The sequence below is a fragment of the Camelina sativa genome, chromosome 7, assembly GCF_030686135.1.
Source record: "Camelina sativa cultivar CO46 ecotype springtype chromosome 7, ASM3068613v1".
Lineage (NCBI taxonomy): Eukaryota > Viridiplantae > Streptophyta > Magnoliopsida > Brassicales > Brassicaceae > Camelina > Camelina sativa.
The window spans coordinates 33,008,965-33,023,069 of NC_141886.1; the positions used below are offsets into that span (position 1 = coordinate 33,008,965).

Below are 14,105 nucleotides of genomic sequence, written 5' to 3' on the forward strand. Positions count from 1 at the left end.
ATGTATTACGTCTCACCAAGCATCTCATTGTTAACATTTATTACTATCACCAAGTCCATGAGACCATGATCCATCCATCAAATAAACAGAAGTTAGGTTGTCAATACTAATGGATAGTGCAATGCATTGCAGGTTCAAACTATGCTCTAAAGTTCTAGTGAGTTTGTTGCGAACCATACCTTACCATTTTTTGTTGTTGCAATCTCACAGGCTGAAGAGACCACTACATATCAATAGGTCAACGAGTTATGGTTATAATGATATTTGATTTTGTATTTGCTTGAGTTTGATAGAGAGAAAAAATCACAAAGACATTTATGAAAAAATTTAGTTAAAATTATAAAGAATTTTTTTTATTTAATGTTTAAGAAAGTACCTAATGCTTAAAATACTTAACTGAACCTAGATGATTTTAGACGATTTAAGCGTTTACAACGTAAAACATTATCCATCTAATATTATAGATAAAAATCAAATAACATATATAGTAGAAAAATAAAAATATTAAATCGTAAAAATTATAAAAAAGTATTTATTCAATTCATATAAAACAACATATAAACGTTTATGACTATGTACATGGAGATACCAACTTATAAATTTAAATTATATAGTTAGAATAATACACTAAAACGAGGATTATGGATTTTAGGTGGCCAAAAGGATTGTCTAAATGTCACCCAATGCTTACAACTTAAATAACCGTGTAAACTACTTTTTGGTTTTATATTACTATGGTTTATTTTAAGTTCTAAGTCATTATGTGAAAACGGAAAATAAGAATTCCGCTAGTGAAATTAACATATACATACGTCTATATGTAGTGTCAGATCATTTCATCTCCCTAGCTAATATAAAAAGTTCAAATTTTAAATTGATATTAAATACTTTTAATGTAATTTTTGTAGTTAATTCAGATTGCAATTTGATAGAAACCGTTGCATTTTCGGTTCCGTTTGGATTTCTTTTTTGGTCCCACAGCCCACGTTTCTTGTACCATTATTCAGACAAGACAAAGAATAATGTCTTATTGAAGACTGACTTAACGAAACCTTTTTTTTTTTTTTTTTGACAACAGGAATAACGAAACCTTTCTAAAGGAAAAGAAACAATATTTGGTTCTTTTTGAAATTTTAATTGCAAAACAAATAAAATTAAACAACGTAGTGAAAAAAAAAAAGAGAGAAAAAAGACTAATGTGTGTGATACACTTAACCATGATTGGTACTTAAAAATCCATTAATCTATGTTTTAAGAAAATGATAGTGTTCAATTATAGTGTTTCCCGGAAACAAACCGTGATTTGCGGAGGTTACAACGTCAATTAGTTCAACATGGCTTTATTTAAGGCAAAAGACTATAAATTCAAATAGTGAGACTATACAGATAATAAAATTATTCAAAATTAAGTGGATTGGTTTAAAAATCATAACATGGTACCAAAAAAATATATTTAAATATATTTATATACGAAATAATCACAATTTTTCACAAATCACAACTCATTGCTAACCAGCTCATAAGCTAAAAAAGACAACTCATATCTCCACTCTTTTGACAAAAACAGAACACCAAACATTAAACCCTTCATAACACACAAATCTCACCATCCAACGAAAAAAAAGAAGATGTCTCTACTTCTTATTCTTCTTCTTCTTGTCCGATTCATTACTCCATCTTCACAGTCTTCGATCCGAAACCTCCTCGAAGCTCGTGGTTTACCAGGTGGTTTGTTTCCAGACAACGTGGAGAGTTATAGTCTAGATGAGAAGACAGGGGAGCTCGAAGTTCAGCTACAGAATCCTTGTTTCGCTCGGTTCGAAAACAGAGTTTTCTTTGATAGTGTGATTAAAGCAAACCTAAGCTATGGTGGGCTTGTTGGACTTAAAGGTTTGAAACAAGAAGAGCTTTTCCTTTGGTTACCAGTAAAAGGCATTGCAGTGAATGATCCTTCTTCTGGACTTGTTCTATTCGATATCGGTGTTGCTCATAAACAAATATCTCGTTCTCTTTTTGAAGATCCTCCTGTTTGTTACCCTCCTGGTGAGTTATTGGTTTTCTCAAAACGTTGTCATGTTTTATGGTAAGTGCTTTATTAATTTATTGATAGAAACTCATACTAAAGTCCATTGAATCATATTTTTGTTTGTAGGATCTATAATGGAGAAGTTAGAGAAAAGCAAGATGGATATTCAGCTAAAGAGATGAACGAGTTTTTTTCTTTGGGGGTGTGTAAGATTCAAAACTCAAAAATTGTCTCTTGAAACTTGAACAAAAAATGTGTTTTTGTTTTTTTTAATTTCTTTTACCTTTTTCTTTGGGGTTGTTTGTGGAAATGTGGAAAGTGTCGGGAAATATGTGTAAAATCTGGAAGGAAAGGAGGAAAATTTTGGAACTTTGTATAAACTATGGGGTCTATAAAGTAATCAATTTTGTCACTTGTCATTTTTTTTTTCTTTATATGGAGGGAATATAGAGTACTTTAGTTGTTTATTATACTTTGCTTTAATTTTGGAAAATGATGTTTTTGCATTTTAATCATTATCGTCTAGCATAATCATTGACATGAAATTACGCTTTGAATGGAAGCTGCATTTTATACCAAACAGGCGAACACAGCTGTTAACCTAAAAGACAACAGACTTATAATGACAAAATTCTAGATATTACAATAAGTGTTCAAAACTTTCATTAACTTTAAAATCGAGTGGATACTTTAGGTAGAATTAATATTTCCTTCGTATCAAAATGTATAAATGATGTTTAACGTCATCCCACAATGATTAATCTTTTTCTGAACTTTTAACTTTTTAATTCTACGTAAAACATAATTTATTATCTGTCTAAACATAATCCAACAAATAATAAAACAATGTATACAATGCAAATGGTCATAAAAAATTGTATTAAAAATAAGAATTTCAGTGAATTATTTTTTGTTTTTTCCAAAAATGTATCCAGATCAGAACCATATATCATTTAAACTAGGATACTACATTTTTCTTTCTTTTTTTGGAATGAAATTAAATTAAGTTTTGAATCTTATATATTTTTTTCATTCCTCTTATTTCAATAGATTTACAATACGTTGTACTGTAAATATGTTAGTTATGTGCTATTGTTAGTAACATCTTTGGAATTCTCGGTGTTGAATGCCACATTGTATCATTTGATCAAATTTCTAAAGTCAACATGATTTCACCAATTTTTTTTTAACTCTATGGTTAATTTTAGAATCTATATAATTTTAAAATTCTTAAATGAGAAAATGGTAGTTGAAATTAGATAACCTAATATTTGTTTTCTCTCTAAAAAAAACTTTAAAATTAAAAATAAATGTTTGAATAGACTTCCAATCTATAGGATAAATATTTATAAAAAATAACAAATTTTGCTTTAGATAATCGAAATAATCAATGAGCTTGAGAATTGTGTCAGCTTATAAGTCCTTACCACAACGATTATGTTTACTTTGTGGTTAGGCGAATCATCTTGTTACAAATTAAAAACAGTGAAGAAGTCTAATAGTTTCCTAACGAAAAGAAGATTGAAAAAAAAAAAAAAACTGAGGTCATAGAAGACTAACACTTTGGGTTAAAGGAGCAAATTGGTTAAGTTAACGTTGAAAATATTAGGATCTTGCTTTGATTAACACTATTGTTGGTGCGGGAATTGGCACCCCCCGACATACCGGTCTAAACTTATAAGAAAACCGATTGCCTAATCGGGAATTCATCTTGGGATTGGACTCGGCCTTTGAACAAAGGTCCAAAAGGACAGATAGGCCCAGCCCGAAATCGAATAGCCGACCTCCCGAATCGTCTCCAGACCGACCTGAAGAAAAGAAGGAACTTTCCTAATTACAATTCGATTGATTAGGAAAGTGAACATAAATTGTAATATATGAAAACATATAAAAGGGGATACCTCCTTCCTTGTAAACCATCCAGCAATTAATACAATATTCTGAGTTTTCATTGTTTTTGAGCGAAACCCTAACTTCTTCCTCAAGAAATCTCAATTGTTCCTTGTCTTTAGCTTAGATCCAATTTCTTAGAGAAAAAGCTTTATTGAATTTGTTTCCCCTTTAAAACAAATTCATTGTATGAAACCCAGTTTCTACAACTTTGTTTTAAATCGAATTTGAATTTCTATTGGTTTTTCTCGTTGATCAAAGAAATTGTGATTTGTGATATATAAAGAGTGGTTTAGCTCCATCCACAACGAAAATAAACAAAAGTAAACTAAGGATAATATAGACAATACACATATGAAAAATGTGTTAACATGATAAGACTTTTTTAAAAAGTGTCTTAGCATGGAAATATCCCTCAAATTAATTATGTTAAGTATAACATATATCTCAAATTTTTAGTAAATTTGTATAACAAATATTTTTCAATTTAAATTATTCTTTTACATATGTATATATATATATATACTAAAGTTTAATTATAAAATAATATTATTACCAAAAATAAAGAAAATAAATTTCTAAAAAATAATTAAAATTGGTAGTATTTTTGAAACATATAATATTTTTGACAATAAAACTTGAAAATGTGGTATTTGATTTAGTGGTATGTTAACTTATTTTTAAAAAAAATATTTATTAATATTTTACACACATTAGAAAATAAATATTTTTTCACTACCCAAAAAAAAGAAAATAAATATTTTTTTATTAATTATATTGTATAACTAAAAAATAAATTAATGATCTAGACTCGTTTTTAAGGAATGGTGTCTCTGTGACACAGTGTTAACCCAACACCTTCTCTCTCGTTTGGTTCATCTCTGAATGATCCAATTTTATAGCTGCGTGATCCTCAAATCGGATCAATTTTATTGAGTTTGAAGCGATTGGATCGGAGATTACAATGTGCGATCGTCCGTTAGGGTTTTTGGCGATTTGGGTTTTGCTCCTCGGAAGCTTGATCGGAGCTGCGAATAGCTCCATTCACGAGTACAAGAACGAAAAATTCACTGTAAAATTCAATGCCCACTTCTTCCATGGCGGTAGCGAAGGTCTCTACGCTTCCAAATTTCAAGATCTAAATGCTTCTTCTCCTGATGATGATAAGCCTTTTAAAGGCAAGTCCTTTATTAGGTCAGTTTCACTCCTTCATCACTCTGGATTTTGAATAAGGGACTTAGCTTCTTTGATATATATGTAACACTAAGTTTGTGCTTTTCTTGGTTTGTTTTTAGGTTTGATGATGTAACCTTTGTGAGGACAAAGGAATCTGCTAGTAAACAGAACGCAATGCAGTCAACAGCTGGGTTGGTTGAAGCTATAATACTTGAGGTGAAAGACCGTGATAGGATTGGGGGAGCTTTTCTCAAATCCGATGCAATTTGTTGCACGCCAGATCTTGCTGATACTGGATCTTGTAGTCTAGGGGAAGTTATTATCAACAGAAGTTCTAATGATCTTGAGTGGCCAAGACAGATCAAGACCTTTTTTAAAGGGAATAAGACAGAAGTTAATATGTCCCCTGAGACTGTTTTTATCAATAAGACTGGGATGTACTATCTTTATTTCATGATATGTGATCCGGAGTTGGATGGCACTAAAATCAGAGGAAGAACAGTTTGGAAGAACCCTGATGGTTATTTACCGGGAAAGGTAGCTCCTTTGATGAAAGTTTTTGGCTTCATGTCGTTAGCTTATCTTTTGCTTGGCCTAGTTTGGTTTGTGCGGTTTGTTCAGTTTTGGAAGGATATAATTCAGTTGCATTATCATATCACTTTGGTTATTGCTCTTGGCATGTGTGAAATGGCTGTTCGATACTTTGAATATGCTAATTTCAACTCTACTGGGATGAGGCCTATGGACGTTACCCTGTGGGCGGTGACCTTTTCGTCCATCAAAAAGACGCTTTCTAGGCTTCTGCTTCTGGTTGTCTCTATGGGTTATGGGGTAGTTAAGCCTACCCTTGGTGGCATAACCTCGAGGGTGCTTCTTCTTGGAGTCATATATTTTGTCGCAACAGAGGCTCTTGAGTTGGTTGAGCATTTGGGAAACATCAATGACTTTTCAGGAAAGACCATGATATTTTTGGTGATTCCTGTGGCATTACTGGATGCTTGCTTTATTCTGTGGATTTTCTCATCGCTGGCAAGAACACTTGAGAAACTTCAGGTAAGATACAACACTTATATCAAATTGATTTCTTTATTCATCATTAGCAGATACGAATATTGGATATTCATGTTCTGTCACATTATTATATCCGAAGGATTAATATATACCATAGGTTTTCAAGGGTTTGAACCATGTTATCTTATTTAGATTCCAATCTGTGGCTGCTCATATACAGTAGCTTCGTAAGCCATCTACAACGTTCCAGTTCTTCTTACCTTTTATTCACTGCAGATTAAGAGAAACATGGCCAAGCTTGAGCTTTATAGGAACTTCACCAATGCACTTGCTATCGCTGTTCTGCTGTCTATTGCTTGGATTGGTTTCGAGGTAACAAATCACTACTCTAGTGAGTAGTGACTATCTCTCCTGTATTACTTGAAACCCAGAGTTAGAGGAGTGTAATTGAAATCACATTCTTCTCTGTCTCTGTATCAGCTATACTTTAATGGAACTGACCCTCTAATCGAACTCTGGCGAATGGCGTGGATCATTCCAGCGTTTTGGAACTTACTCTCTTATGGTCTGTTAGTTGTCATATGCATCCTTTGGGCTCCATCCAATAATCCTACAAGGTTTTAAGACTTTCCATTAATATTTACTCAAATGTCTTGGACTTCAATGTTCCCAATGGCTCTTATTTCGTCTTCACCGAGAGACTACATTTTGCACTCAGCTTATGTCTAATTAATTTCAAACTTGCAGGTACTCATACTTAGCGGAAGCAGGGGACGAGTTTGAAGAGGAAGGTGTCTCATTGACGGGTAGTGGAGTGAAGAGTACAGAAGATGTTGAAAGGAATGAACTTCTATTTGGGCTTCCAGATGATGTTGAAGAGGGAAAACGCGAGTAAGCTCCAGGTAGCAAGCATTAGACAGTCTATACCTCGCCGAGTAGTTTTTAGTGTATGTCTTGCATTCCCGGTATGTCAACTTTATGTAAAAATCTTATCCTTTGTACCTGAGTAGGTTGTTTTCTGACCTTTAAGGACTTATTTACTCAGATCAAAGTTCTTGTAGTCTTATTTGTTTACGGTTATTAAAAGTTCCATTGAGGATCTTCGGCTATATAGATAGTTACAAATTGCCCATTTCTAGAGCGTCAAAGGATATTTTATTACATTAGAGACTTTATATATTCGCCTAGACCAGGAATTTGTTGATCACTATCGTAGGCCGTAGCTGTACAGAAAAAAGGAACTGTTCTAACAATGTTAACACAAGCTGTTGAGAATGATCTTGAGAATGGACTTGGATTCAGACACTCCCCGTTCAAACATCTCCATGCTTTAGATATCTTGTGGAAAACATGTGTTCTTGCTTCATCAACAGTTGATCCCTTGTACTCGTTCAGGTGTTAAGATCGAAACTGTCATTCCCTATTCAAACATTTTAAAAACACACAAAAAAAAAAACAACCACCGGCCGATATGAGCAATTAATACTGATTTTTTGAACACCTGAACCATTTAACCGATCTAATTCACCATTTTCTAAAATCGGGCATTTAGAGGCTCATGAGTGCCTAGACCGCGGCCGCCTAGGCCAATTTTTTTGTACCTTGTGAATATATTGAGAACATACGAAAATTGCTGATGTTATTTCTCAGACAGATACAATTACATGTGGTTGGATCATTCCATCTTGGATACATTCTAATCTCTATTATAACAACAACATACTTCTTTGACGCACATGCCATCAGAATAACGAGCTTTTTTACAATACACAGTGCAACCTACGCTCCATGGCGAAGAACACGCTGGTGCAGTGAAGCAATCCCCATTCTTTAGAATTTCATGACCTAATTGTTAATAAAAAATCAGTACACCAATATATGAATATTCATTTTCAAAAGACAAAGTCATGTTCATAATTAAAAAATGGGTTAAGAGAAGACGCCAAGTCATACAAAATTAAATTTATAAAATGGAAATATGATTCTTTGGTCTGATTTGTCTGTTCGTTTTGTATTAAATGTTATTCTTTTAAAAAAAGATAAATAAGAAAGGGAAAAAAGAATGAAAGTTGTATAAAAGAGAGTAAAAGAGAGGATGAAAACATTACACCAAAAAAAAAAAAGAGAGGATGAAAACAGAAAAATAAACATAGGTAATTTAAAAAGTTTGGGTCAAAATTAGTAAATTACTATAGTAAAACCTCTATAAACTTATAATTCGGAACTAAAATATTTTACTAATTTATAGAGGTACTGATTTAGCAAATAAATTAATAGCAAGATTTGTCTAATTTCATATTTTTCTTTGGAAAAATCTATTTAAAAATAATATATTTTTGTTACAATCAATATTCCATTAGAAATTACAAGAAAAAAATTATCATGTCTTGAAACAAAAATGCAGTTATAATATTATAAATGAATTCTAGCAAGAATAAATAAAGTAAGAAAGAAAAAAACAACGCAAAAATCATATTTCACTGTATATTTAAAATAAATTATTTTCTTATTTTTACCGAATTGTATCAAATGTTACACTAATTCAAGTTGGGACAAAAAATTTTTTTAGTTAATTCATAGTGAATACTACTTTAATCAAGTATTAATTTATGAAAAAAAACTTAATGTAAAATAGTTGGTATAGCCTTTACCTATTGGGTCTGCATGTCCGCTCCAAATAGGGGCTTCGGCGCTAGCAGTTTTTGTTTGACAACGAACATAAGATACGACGAAAATGATAGTGAAAACAAATGCCACTATATATTTTATGGTGATAGCCATAATTTTTATTTTCTGGTAATGAGCTCTTCGTTACTTATGAGTATATATAATAAATTAATAACACAAATATACGTAACTGGTATTTTTTTTGGTCAATGGTATTTTTTTTTATTGATTTGTAGTCAAAAGAAACTAATTTATTTCTATATATAATGATATCTTATATAATATGGTAATGTCATTTTTTTACTTTGCGGATGCGACATTTGGTGTTCTATTTTTACGACACATGTACTTTACATTAATTTGAAGTTTGATTTTTTAAATTTATTTACTTAGAAAAGTATTTATTTCTTTTATCTTCTTCTACCAAATTTTTAATTATTTTGGATATGTATTATCCCCTGTATATTAAAATGGAAGCACTCTATAAAAAAAGCTAATGTGTTAGTGTCATCGTTAGAGAGCTATATGTATTTTTTAGCAAAATATCCTTAAATTTTCTATTTAATAACATTAATATGCTATTATATTTTCAAATAAAACAATTAACTGAATAAAATTAGATATATCATCATTTTCACACAAATTTAATTATTACATATTAAAACTAATTAAATAATTGCATACTATTTAAACACAGAATTTCACTAAAATATATTTACAAATATACAAGTCAAAGTTATATTTATTTCTTAAAATCAATATAAATATTGATTTCTTAAAATCAATATAAATATAAAATATATGTTCTATATTTTATAAACTTAAAATCAATATAAGTAAAATATTCTAAAAAGGCTATAAAACGTATGAATTAATATAAAGTTTATAAAATATAGAACATATAACTTATTAATGAAATCATATTCCCAATAAATATAGATTTATATATATTCATAAATAAATATAAAAATGACAACAAATTAGGAGATATCGTGATGTGTGATTATTTATATATATCTAAGTATGTAAACTAATTAATCTCAAAATTTAGTGTGATTATTAATTAAAATTTGAAATATTGATTACCGAATTGAAATATACGATCTAATTGTATATTCATTTTTGTTCTATTAAAAAGGAATGAGACATAAACCTTATCATTATAAATAAATTTAGTACTAAAAAACTTATAATATATTTAAAATGAGTGATTATTAGATTATGTAAAACTGTTATAGTTACTCGATAACAATAAATATGAAACTGATCTTTATAACATACAAAAATATATATTGCCATAAATTGTAATATTTTATAAATATTGTCTTTACCATGTTTACATATTTTACGGGGAAATATTATTTTCCACGAATATTTTTATTTTGGAAATTCATTAATTTTTTCATAATAGTTTTTTTTGGTAATAATCCATCATTTATAGAAATTAACAAACCGACAAACTCAAAAAATTTAAATAGCCTAATCAAAAATATTAAATCAATAAAAAATAATAAAATCTTAGCTCGAAACTCGAAAGGGATGAACTTCTATAATTGAGCAAACACGAGTAAACTTTTTTACATTAGAGACTTGAGATATTTGTCTAGACCGAGAAGTCGTTGATCATCATCATAGTTGTACTTATACATCAAAGGAACTGTTCTTGCAATATTGAGACAAGCTTTTGAGAATGATCTTGAGAATGGACTTGGATTCAGACACTCCATGTTCAAACATTTCCATGCTTTAGATATCTTGTGGAAAACATGTGTTCTCGCTTCATCAACAGTTGATCCCTCGTACTCGTTCATGTAACACTCTATGTATGATCCATCAGCTCCATCTTGGTTCTCATCCTGTTATAACAAACAAAACGATGTACAAGATTTAAGTTTCAGATTGTCTCTCCAGTCCATTAGTATCATTAGTTTAGTACGTATAACCTTGGCACTTCCGAGATCATCCCAGAGCCTGAGGATTGTAGCTGCAGACGATACAATCCTCGGGTTGCTCTCAATTAGTTCAACTTTCTCTCTTGTGAGTTCTTCTCCCAACAAGAAGTAGACATGGAGCATCACTAAATGAACACCTGAACTCACAACCCCATTCTTCATATACTCTTCAGTATTCGGTAAGTAGCCTGAATTAAACCACTTTGCTTCTATCAAGAATGCTTTACACAAACTTGCCCACTGAGAAACAAAGATATCATACTGTTAATAAGGTTTGAACCAGTAGAGCTATATAATATGATACAAACAAATCTATACACATGATGATGTTTTGAATGATAATTACCGATTTTCGAAGAGAGTCTGTTGGGTTCCAGCCATGTGATTTGCAGATCTTCATGCTAATCTCCATTGTGATCATATCTAGAGCCTCAAAGCAAACCTTCATGTATCTCGGTAGCTTCTCAAGCCCCTTGTGATCCCATCTAGACAAATATTTTCATCTATCATTAATTTACATAGTTAAAATAAGTATTAATGGGAATAAACATAACATATCGAGTGTAGTTTATATGTATGTACCTCTCAACAACTTGTGTGAAGATGATTAGTTCTTCTAGCTTTCCATAAACATCGAAAATGTCATCTTTAACGTAAACAAGCGATATTGGTTTGGTAAGATCAAGCCTTTGTTCGGTTAATGTTGGATCTTGAAGAATTTCCCTGGACCATGTGTACCATTTTAATGGCTGATTTCTTATCTTCCTCAGCTCTTTTTCTAAACCAAGCTCTCTCCACCATCTGAAAAAAGTAGAAAAATGTTCTCTCGAATTCACATATATTTGACATAAATAACATTGATCTACAGGGCGTAGCTTGATGAAATTACTTTGATATTTGAGACATTTCTTCATGAACAAGGGACTTCAACAAAATGGACTTAATCTCAGCCACTCCCAATATAGATTGAAACCACTCTTTATTTTCTTGACCCGCAATTTTGATCATGCTTATGAACCTGTTAGACGTTAATCTTCTTAAGGTTTTGTGGCGAGGCTGCGCCAAAGTACTCATCATAACTCGCTCTTGATGACTTTTTCGACATGAGCAAAGTTCATTAAGGCGGTCAAACATAAATTCTTTCACTCCATCATGTGTTTCTTCGTCTTCTAGAAAGATCTCAAAAGCTTCATACAATAGAACCTTCACGTCAACTTTTGGGTCGTCTTCGAGTCTACCCTTCTTGTTAAGGATGTTTTCGAAAATACCTAAATGTTTTAAAAAACATCATGACTTGAAAATACACATATATAACGTGAGCAATTTAGTAAGTACATATATGTGTACGTTTTGTATCACGTACTTTCTTGAACATAGTGACCATCTTGTCTCAGCACTCTAAAGCAAAGTGCGAGCTCATGAATATCACAGGCATAGAAATGGGTGCATTCTTTGTAAATTATGTGAAGGTTTTGATCGATCTCGAGTCTAAAATGGAGCACAATGCCTAAACCTTGATTGGCATTGGTCATCTCCAAGCTCTCAAATGGATCATCTCGGTTTGAAACTTGTATGTTCTTCACGTTCTTGAGATTTAAGTTTTGCACATTTTCCTACAAGAACAGAAAAAACCACTTTATTTTGAAAAATAGTGTGACATTTGCAAAGCAACTAAAAGACATAATATATTTGTAGATACTATGGATTTCTTGTGATCAAATTACTTCAAACGGCTAGAAGCCGGAGAGTAGATATAGGTTGACAGCGTTCTTCTAGCGGTATTTCGAGATTAGAGATGTTGGAGAATTGCTTGGATTTGTAGAAGCAAAACAAGAAAGTGAATTTATTGTGGGAGCTATTAAGGCCATGAATGATGTATGAAATTATGCTTCTTATGCAAAGAGTTAATCATTAATTTGCCTAGCTAGAGCTATATATAAATTAAATTGGAGGATATATGAGAGTTCAATGAAAACTACCCGAATGGAATTTTGGAGTCACAGATTCTAAATTTTCTGCATTTTTAGGCCATACCTCTAAAGCTGACAAATACTATGAGATATTTTTTTGTATGATGGAACTATGAGCGTTTCTTGGCCACAATGATTCTTAAGGCCTTACTAAAGGACCACTAAACAATAACGTGACCTTACGAAATATCGTGTTTGGAGTCAGTTGATATATTATCTCAGCCCCAAAACGCCAAATCAAAAAGGGGTCAGCACTGGTTTAGGCACACTGTCACAGTACGGTCGAAACCAATGGTAGTGAGTTAGTGATCAATCGTGGTCTTCATCAAGATATTCATGAACTTAGAAATAAATTATATGGCTCTACCTATGTCACGAAAGTGTTCTTTATCTTTTTGGTCAAGCAGTTTGAGAGAGCTTCAGAATTAAACATACTTGTGCTAAAACAATTTTAGGATAGATGACTTATTGGAAAGTAATTTACAATAGTGCGCGAGTGAAGACAAAACATGGAAAAAAACACGTAATGATTTGTACCGTCGATAAACAAGTTTTAAAGATCTCTGAAAGTAGTGAACCCACCACTAGAGGATGGTGTGGAACCAACGGCCCGAGATTCAAGTTCAACTGGTGGAAACTCAGGCTGCTGTAATTCAAAAAGTGGATGCAGTACATTCAGTGACACGTGCAAGACAAAGTAAATGCAGAGGAATTAGGCTGGTCTACAATATCTCCGGGTAAATCAAGATGGTTTGGAGATTAAACTGGTGTAACAAAGATTTAGGTTATCAATTTCATTTTTTTCTAATTTACGTAGGTATCGTGACAAAAAACTAATGCATGTGTATTTGTAGGGGTGTCAAGTTGGGTAAACCAACCCATACCAACCCATAACCATAGAGATTTGCTATATAATTTTTTTTTTTTTAATGGGCTTCCAAAATTGGGCAAAAGCCTTGGACATTACATAGAAAGAACAGTTACAAAAAAGGAAAGAGGGATCGGAACTTGCTGATGGCCAGAGAGCAAAGACTCCGACACTAGCACCAGCGAAAGCAAAATCCACGGTTTTGTGGCAACAAGTAACACCATTGAATTGGAAAACATTGCCGGAAGCTTTCAGTCTCCAACTCTATTGCCGAACCGATGAAACACCAAACCCGCTACAGATTTCCTGGAATGCACAGAGCTCCAACTTACCGGTTCTACTATATCGGTCCCAGATTTCCTGGAATGCAACCCAACACATGAGTTCTAACACCGCTCCTCCACTTGTGCCGTTATGAGTCAAACCATTTATCTAATGTAAACCGTTAATTTGTTTTTGTTAATTTAGAGATACAAATTATTTATATTAACATTAAAATATCAGCAGGGGTTACCTATAAAACCCAAAAATTGTTAAACACAACA

At 32.0% G+C, this 14,105-nt stretch overlaps 3 protein-coding genes and 1 long non-coding RNA gene across 6 annotated transcripts; 2 read left to right on the forward strand and 2 right to left on the reverse strand.

The window, feature by feature from the left end:
* The first annotated feature begins 1,490 nt into the window (after window positions 1–1,490).
* On the forward strand, window positions 1,491–2,438 carry LOC104703758 (uncharacterized). Its single transcript, XM_010419833.3, has 2 exons — window positions 1,491–2,043; window positions 2,153–2,438. Exons 1-2 carry the CDS (start codon window positions 1,629–1,631, stop codon window positions 2,206–2,208), a joined length of 471 nt encoding a protein of 156 aa, XP_010418135.1. The 5' UTR covers window positions 1,491–1,628; the 3' UTR covers window positions 2,209–2,438.
* A 2,261-nt stretch (window positions 2,439–4,699) lies between these two features.
* On the forward strand, window positions 4,700–7,235 carry LOC104703760 (uncharacterized). The gene is made up of 5 exons (XM_010419834.3): window positions 4,700–5,110; window positions 5,212–6,145; window positions 6,380–6,475; window positions 6,584–6,720; window positions 6,851–7,235. Exons 1-5 carry the CDS (start codon window positions 4,881–4,883, stop codon window positions 6,996–6,998), a joined length of 1,545 nt encoding a protein of 514 aa, XP_010418136.1. The 5' UTR covers window positions 4,700–4,880; the 3' UTR covers window positions 6,999–7,235.
* Window positions 7,236–7,721: 486 nt separating this feature from the next.
* Window positions 7,722–8,900, reverse strand: LOC147941960 (uncharacterized). The gene is made up of 2 exons (XR_015562683.1): window positions 8,755–8,900; window positions 7,722–7,948 (listed from the first exon to the last, which is right to left on the reverse strand). It is a non-coding gene; the product is annotated as an uncharacterized LOC147941960 (long non-coding RNA).
* A 1,388-nt stretch (window positions 8,901–10,288) lies between these two features.
* TPS14 (terpene synthase 14) lies at window positions 10,289–12,741 on the reverse strand. Of its 3 annotated transcripts, none has more exons than XM_019228168.2 (7): window positions 12,447–12,741; window positions 12,086–12,335; window positions 11,612–11,990; window positions 11,305–11,523; window positions 11,069–11,207; window positions 10,714–10,962; window positions 10,289–10,626 (listed from the first exon to the last, which is right to left on the reverse strand). In XM_019228168.2, exons 2-7 carry the CDS (start codon window positions 12,252–12,254, stop codon window positions 10,348–10,350), a joined length of 1,434 nt encoding a protein of 477 aa, XP_019083713.1. In that variant the 5' UTR covers window positions 12,255–12,335; window positions 12,447–12,741; the 3' UTR covers window positions 10,289–10,347. The 3 variants fall into 3 exon arrangements, with proteins under 3 accessions (XP_019083713.1, XP_087316184.1, XP_087316185.1); XM_087460058.1 differs by having other exon boundaries at window positions 12,422–12,721; XM_087460059.1 differs by having other exon boundaries at window positions 12,086–12,723.
* Window positions 12,742–14,105: the final 1,364 nt, after the last annotated feature.

Coding starts and splice junctions, on each gene's coding strand:
- LOC104703760 (XM_010419834.3), top strand. CDS start 4,881: ATGTGCGATCGTCCGTTAGGGTTTTTGGCGATTTGGGTTTTGCTCCTC. Junction 6,476..6,583: donor TTGCTTGGATTGGTTTCGAG/GTAACAAATCAC, acceptor TCTCTGTATCAG/CTATACTTTAATGGAACTGA. Junction 6,721..6,850: donor CCATCCAATAATCCTACAAG/GTTTTAAGACTT, acceptor TCAAACTTGCAG/GTACTCATACTTAGCGGAAG.
- LOC104703758 (XM_010419833.3), top strand. CDS start 1,629: ATGTCTCTACTTCTTATTCTTCTTCTTCTTGTCCGATTCATTACTCCA. Junction 2,044..2,152: donor TCCTGTTTGTTACCCTCCTG/GTGAGTTATTGG, acceptor TTTTGTTTGTAG/GATCTATAATGGAGAAGTTA.
- TPS14 (XM_019228168.2), bottom strand. CDS start 12,254: ATGACCAATGCCAATCAAGGTTTAGGCATTGTGCTCCATTTTAGACTC. Junction 11,524..11,611: donor GAAATGTCTCAAATATCAAA/GTAATTTCATCA, acceptor TACTTTTTTCAG/ATGGTGGAGAGAGCTTGGTT. Junction 10,627..10,713: donor ATGATCTCGGAAGTGCCAAG/GTTATACGTACT, acceptor TTGTTATAACAG/GATGAGAACCAAGATGGAGC.